The sequence below is a fragment of the Quercus robur genome, chromosome 10 (genome assembly GCF_932294415.1).
Source record: "Quercus robur chromosome 10, dhQueRobu3.1, whole genome shotgun sequence".
Lineage (NCBI taxonomy): Eukaryota > Viridiplantae > Streptophyta > Magnoliopsida > Fagales > Fagaceae > Quercus > Quercus robur.
Window position 1 is genome coordinate 51,476,218 of NC_065543.1, and position 7,533 is coordinate 51,483,750.

At 34.4% G+C, this 7,533-nt stretch overlaps 1 protein-coding gene across 1 annotated transcript; it reads left to right on the forward strand.

Annotated features, from left to right (window-relative positions):
• The first annotated feature begins 1,302 nt into the window (after nt 1–1,302).
• Nucleotides 1,303–6,241, forward strand: LOC126702899 (beta-glucosidase 24-like). The gene is made up of 14 exons (XM_050401756.1): nt 1,303–1,524; nt 2,163–2,257; nt 2,360–2,429; nt 2,553–2,611; nt 2,729–2,804; nt 3,222–3,299; nt 3,392–3,479; nt 3,596–3,854; nt 3,966–4,081; nt 4,605–4,822; nt 4,917–4,948; nt 5,118–5,223; nt 5,325–5,433; nt 5,926–6,241. Exons 1-14 carry the CDS (start codon nt 1,431–1,433, stop codon nt 6,089–6,091), a joined length of 1,566 nt encoding a protein of 521 aa, XP_050257713.1. The 5' UTR covers nt 1,303–1,430; the 3' UTR covers nt 6,092–6,241.
• The last annotated feature ends 1,292 nt before the right edge of the window (nt 6,242–7,533 follow it).

Genomic DNA, 7,533 nt, shown 5'->3' on the forward strand with positions numbered 1-7,533 from the left:
AATAATTTTTTGATTATAAATTTATATACTAATACTTAATTATATATTTATTAGATGTTTTATTTTTCATGATTTTTTTTTTAACAACTAGTGTGTGTATATATATATCACAAAGAAATTAATTAGATATCATTTTTTTTAAAGGGACAGTGTACGTGGCTTTGTAAAGCCACAAACCAATTAGCATATTATATATTTCTCATAAAAAAAAAAAAAAGTAGTATATTATATATACATACACTGTTCTCTTATAGTTGGGATAAGAGGATTTGTATCTGGATGTCTCCTTTGAAAATAACCAAAAATACCAATTGAGCTCTGTTCTTTTAATTGTTCTACTTTGTCACTTTCACCTACCTAAAAAGGGTGAAAAAAATTTAACAGTACATTCATCCGAAACTTGACAATGGACTGTTGCAATCGTACAATCATACCCCAATTTTTCAAGCCGCACATTCCACATTGAAAAATATATAAATGAATGGTAGAAATTGAATATGGTCCAGACCTCATTTAATGAGTCAATGAACCAAACACTGATCTAAGAAAAGCAACGGCTTAAAAACATAATAAATGGATAGAAACAAAGGATGTCTGATGCTTAACACAGATCTGATATTTTTTAAAGCGATGGAGAAGTACAGTCCAAGTCCAGCCACCCAAAATATATATATATATATATATTTTTTTTTTTTTTCAAGTTTTACTTAATATTTTTTCCTGTTTTTTCCTTGATAATTTTTTTTTTCCTATTGACTAATAATTGAACTTAATTAATACTCTTATTATAGATAAAGAAATAAGCTTACTAGTTAAAATTTTAGAGCCTTCTTTTATTTGAGGGCCTTAATTAGATAGACGGTGGCCTAACTCGTTTAGGGGATGGAAACCTAATTCATTATTTCGGGATAAGAATGTAGAACCAAAGAAAAGAAATCTTTTGATCATGTAGACCATCCCCATGGGGGTGGTGAAGGGAGGGCCCCAATTGGCAGGGAAAAAAAAAAACCTGTAACCCCTTGGGGTTATCCTGCCTGCTACGTGACACATGTATTAGGATTTTTTTCATTTGTTTTTAAACACATATACAACCCATTTTAGCTTTTTGTAAATTTAAAACTATACAATGTCACATAATTTAAAACTAGATATTACTACTATTTTCTAGCATTGTTGCTTTCTAGCATTAATTTGCACTGAAATTTTTGTCAAAATATAGTACGTATAGAGAGGTTAGCTAGGCTGTGATTACCCGAAAAAAAGGGAATAGTTACTGTTCAATTTTTGCTGTCCTTGTTCTGAAGAGGTTACCAAAAAAAAAAAAACAGGTTGTTAAATGAACCAGCAACAGTTTCCATTCCACCCTATGAAACCAAGAGCTACAAATACAAACGAAAAGAGTGCTGAATTCTAGAGTTTGCTTAGAAGCCATGGTGACTTCATCATTATCATTTAGGCTATTAGAGAGCCTTGTTGGAATCTCTACAGTCGTTTTGCTTGTCTTCTTGTCTGCACATGTTCATGGTTTGTCATCTTTATCTTTTTTTCAAGAAAGATAATTGTTTTCATAGTAAAAAGATTATGATTTACGTAGTTGAAATTAGTAACAAATTCTTCTTCTTCTTTTTTCTTTTTTTTAAGCATATATTTGTACTTTTTGAGTACTTATTTCCAGCTCTAATAAAATTTTCTTGGTGATCATTTTGAGTACCATGAGATTATATATGCAGCTTCAATCCCAAGGCACACTAGAATATATGTGCTTCCAATTTTAAACTAGATGTAAATAAATCAAAGTCAGCTCATTAACCAAATTTCTGAGCATTGATAATTAGAGGAACGCTTAAGCAAATCATGGCTTCTGCTCTCTGGCAATGGCAATGGTTCTGCCTAAAAAAATCTGAACCATTGATGAACTTCAGTTCATATTATAATATGATCTTAACTAGGCCATTAATGCAGCACAGATTAGATGTGCTTGGAATCTTAAGATTGATTTGATTCAGCTCTTGATTGTTTGTAGAAAGTTTTCAATTCAAGTGACTTTGATATGTTCTTCTTGGATCCCTGCATTGTGATTTGTGAACATTTCATATTATTTCAAATTATTTTCATTTTAAGTTCATCAAACTGAATAATGATTGTTGTAATAAATGTGACAGGCAGGCCTGATTTAAGGGATGCTAATGAACTGTTTATTAAGAAAGCTGACTTCCCAAATGATTTTGTGTTTGGAGTTGCCACTGCTGCTGCGCAGGTACATTTATACTTGTCATGATATATGACACTAGATCCTCTAAGATTATCAATGGTCATGTTTTTTAATATCAATGACTACGTGTTATTGTATCTGGTGTAGATTGAAGGATCAGCCAAAGAAGGAGGAAGGGGACCAAGCATATGGGATGAGTTTGCTAAAGATTTCCCAGGTTCGAACAACCCTGATTATGCTTTCTTCATCATGTATGACTAACATATGCATTCTTTTTATAATTATGCGTAATCATGTAGGAAAGTCTAACAACTGGTAATGATATTCTTTTACATTTCAGGAAAAATTGATGGTGGCGGAAATTTGGATACAGCAATTGATTCATATAAGCGATACAAGGTGAGTAAACAAAGTTCTCAAGACCTCTTACCAAGAGACAATAATCTTGAGAGTGTTATTTGCTCAAGAAATGAAACTAACTGGCATATATCTTTATGGAATAATGCTGGATTATAGGAAGATGTGAAGTTTTTGAAGGACCTTAGAGTGCATTCTTATAGATTTTCCATCTCCTGGACCAGAATTTTGCCTAGTAAGTTCTGTATCTAAATTTTTGTTCTTCAAGAACTTTTTTTTTTTTTTTTTCTCTTTTCATTTTTATATAAAAGTACTGCATGTTCTAAAAATAATTTTATGGTTGTATTATATGGTTTAAAATTGAGTTTGTATCTGTGAAAATGTCGTAAAATCCTGCTAGACTTTTTTTTTTTTTTTGAGAATGAATCCTGCTAGACTTAGATGCAGTTTCTAAGACTAAAATTTAAAGGGAACGTATGTTAGGTTAATAAACCTGCTTGATCTTGAGGCTCTTTTGCTTGCCTATTCAAAACTCAAGGGCTAATAAACCATGAAAGCCTTTAAATACATATAGTGCTAAGTTGATTAAGTTTATTTACCACTGCAGCCTGACATTTTCGTTTAACCACTCTACTTTAAAATTTTCTTGTAGATGGGTCTTTGAGTGGTGGAATAAACCAAGAGGGTATTGATCACTACAACAACCTGATCAATGAATTGCTACTAAATGGTAAGAAGCCATTAGTATTTAAATTACAGGGAATTTCACTCAAAAATTTTCCAAAAAACTGACATGTTCTTACAATCTATGTTCTAATGTAGGCATTACACCTTTTGTGACTATATTTCACTTTGATTCGCCACAAGCCCTGCAAGAGAAGTATGGAGGCTTCTTAAGCCGCTCAATCATGTAAGCACCTTTTTTTCGTTTACATATCTCTACTAGAAGAATTATGGATTTATCAATGTGATTGACTATTAATTATGTTTCCACTTTTTTTTTTTTCTTTTTTTCTTTTTCACCAGTGATGACTTCAAGGCCTATAGTGAAATTTGCTACAAAGAATTTGGAGATAGGGTCAAACATTGGATTACAATCAATGAGCCATATATTATCTCTTATTTTGGGTATGATCTTGGGCTTGCTGCACCAGGCAGGTGCTCTCTACCAGGGCCACCTGGTCCATGTCCAGCCGGTAATTCATCTACAGAACCTTACATTGTGGCCCATAACCTTCTCCTTGCCCATACTGCAGCTGCTAGGCTCTACAAAAACAAGTTCCAGGTGAGAAACAGTCCTCCATTCTCCATGACTTAATATTGTAATGATTTGATCTATTGATTTTCACTTTTAAGACTATCTTTATTAGGTGTTTTGTTAACTGATACATTCCAGGAAACACAAGGAGGACAAATTGGAATTAGTCTTGTGGGACAATATTTTGAGCCATATTCAAAATCATCAGAGGATAAAGCTGCAGCAAAAAGAGCTCTTGACTTCAATTTAGGATGGTTAGTAAAGCACCTCAGGCACAATCACATATTTATGTACAGAGTTTTGTTACTTTTAACATTGTTATGGCAGTCAATACATGCATGAAATGGCTCAAATTTATAGGTGACTAATCAAATACTTAAAAGGGCAGGAAATGGATTCTCCTTGGAAAAGGCTCAAAACTTAATAAACTAAGTTGAATGAAACCATTTAATAGTTCATATTAAATTCTACAAATCTAAAGATGAATCCAATGTCACGTTATTTAAAATTTTAAATGTTATGATGCTTTGTTCACCGTTAGATCCAAGAAACAAAACCTTAAGCATGAAATTGACTCTCTGCATTCCCAGTGAAATGGAGAGAATCATGTTCCACTATTCATTGAGAAGTAGGCTATTTACACTTCCATTTTAGAAGTTATTGTCACATATAACTATGATTTGTCTTGCAGACTTTAAGATATGTAGTGATTAAGAGATTGTTCTTGTGTAACACTAAATCAGAAAGAAATTTGATCGTAATGTTTCTTATCATTAGGTTCTTGAAACCATTAGCGTTTGGTCATTACCCAAGAATCATGAGACGTTTGGTGAAGGACAGGCTACCCACTTTCACAAAAAAAGAGAAAAAAATGATCAAGGGGTCTTTTGATTTTATTGGCATCAATTATTATACTTCAAGGTATGCTAAAAACCTCCTACCAGATCTACATGCAACACCCGAATACAGTACTGACTACTTAACAAATACCACAGGTAAACTTATAGACTACCACATGTAAACTTAATAATACTATTATGTTAAGAAGACTACTTAATGGTGATCTTGCTCGTTTTGTGGTTGCTGCAGCTTATAAAGATGGAGTTCCTATTGGTCCTAGGGTAAGAAAATCATTATTTGAAACATTCCTCTGAGATAGTGTCACAAAGAATTAACATTTATAGGTCATCATTAATTGAACAAAAGTAGGCTTAATCTGTCAATCATTGTTTAATATCCATCTTGAATTGCATATATTTGCTAATAATGTATAAATTTCTTGAATTGCAGGCAACTGAAAGCTCTTATATTTACCTTTATCCGATAGGGCTGCAGAAACTTTTGGAGTTTGTGAATCATAAGTACCGAAAGCCCACAATATACATTACTGAAAATGGTTATAGCTTGTTGCATGTGTTTACCCCTATATATATATATATATATATATATATATACTCATTGTGATATTAATAATATCTTGTTGATTTTTCATTATAGGAATTCCTGAAAAAAGGGACGATAGCCTTGAACTTACTGAAGCACTAAAGGATCCACATCGAATCAACAATACTATCCAACATCTTCATAAGATCCATGCTGCAATGCAGTAAGTCATTAGCCTTAGTTAATTTGCAACACTAAGAACCAGAATATCCTTTGTGCTTGTGTTGATGTTTTAGTACAATTTTTGTTAGACCTATTAGGACTATGCCTAAGTCTAAACTTGTAGAACAAGTAATCTGACTTTACATGCAACACAAGTAAGCTAATCATGCTACAGATAAAATAAAGTTATTCCAAGGTTGCTTTCCTATAAATATCTTGTGTTGTACAGTTATACACACATGGATCAATTTTATTTTGCTCTCTTTTCACACTCTTAATCAAAATCTTCAATGAAATGAATGATTAGTTCCATAGAATTAAGAAAAGAAAAAAAAAAACCAACAACAACAGCAAACAAAAGAATGCATTTCTTTATTCTCTTTAGCTGGAATTGGATGTGATATGTATTATCAGGTTTATTGACATAATTATGCTTTTATGTTTGCTTCATACAAACATCAATTTGCTTGATTTCACACTGTCATTTTTACAGGAATGGTGTGAATGTTAAAGGATACTTCCATTGGACTATATTCGATGACTTTGAATGGGGGGAGGGCTACAGTGTGAGATACGGGCTTTACTACATTGATTTCAAGTACAACTTGAAGCGCATTCCCAAACATTCTGCTTTGTGGTTGAAGGATTTCCTAAAATAAATGCAATAATAGCAAAGCTTATAAAAAGGTCTCTTGTGCCTCAAATATGTGTATATTAGTTGATAACCTATATAATACATGGAAAAGTTTTAACAAAATAAGATTTTTTTTCTTCTTCTAAATTTAAAGTTTGATAATTATGGTTATTAATAGGCATTTGTGATATATTTATATGTTAGTCTTTTTTTTTGAGAAACCAGACTACAAGCCTGGGCTTTTATTGAAAAGAAAAACAAGAGTTCAATGAACATCAAACAACAATAAGGAAACTATGCCCTCGGGAGGGGAATTAAACCAAACCCAAGCACTCCTAGAATCTTTTGCTTTTTTTGCTAAAGCATCAGCCACACAATTACAAGATCGACTAGTATGAGTAAATGCACAAGTCTAAAAAACCAAAGCTTGACTGCGGATGTCTTCAATGACGACACCGTAAGATGAAAGGCCAGCATTATTTTGATTTAAAGCAGTGATAACCATTGCTGAATCCCCTTCAAAAATCACTCTCTGTAGTCCAATTTCTGCTGCAAATTCAATAGCTTTCCGGCACGCTAGAGCTTCCATATCAGCAACTGAGTGAGTCAGCGGTATTGGGGAAGATAATGCACCAACAAATTCACCTCTCCAGTCTCGAACAACGACTCCAATTCCAGCCAAATGAGAGTCCCTGAACATTGCAGCATCGAAGTTGACTTTGTGGTAGTTTAAGTCAGGTGTGCTCCAATGGTGCGTGATGGGGGGAGGAGGCGGGGCCGTGTCTATCTGCTGGACTGCCAGGAAGTATTGCAGCAAGTTTCCTGCCGTTGATAGGATTTGGGCCGTAGGTCGCACAGGTCTGCCAAAGTGAATGGCATTTCTCCGGTTCCACAAAAGCCAAGCTGCAATATAGAGAACTTCCTTCTATAGTCATCCTTCACCTGCAAAAAAAGAGAGAGTAAGTCGCTAAAGCTCTGGGGGTGGGGGAGATTTGCTTGGTTGAAGCAATGAGACGAGCTCCAAGTTGTCTCCACTTCAGTGCACAACCAAATGGCATGCAACGGGTCTTCGGGGTAGAGGTTGCAGAGTTCACACTTGTCGGATGGTGTGATTTGTTGCCGAAACAGGTTGCTCATAGTTGGCAGAGCATTATTACACACTCGAGAAATGAAATGCTTGAATTTATTAGGAACCCGAAGGCCCCAAACTGCCTTCCAAAATTGTTTTTGAGCTGACCAGTTTGAAGTTTCAGCTTGACTATCATCCACACCAGCAGCCAGAAGCTTATAAGCACTACTTGAGCTAAAGATACCTGAAGGAGTGTAGGCCCACGCTATTCTGTCTGGAGGGCATCGGTGACTCAGAGGAATTCCCAATATGGCAGAAGCTTCTTGCGGCAAAAATAGTTGGTTTACACGGTCCGATCTCCACACTCCCAACTCCAGATTAATCAGAGTTTGAACCTT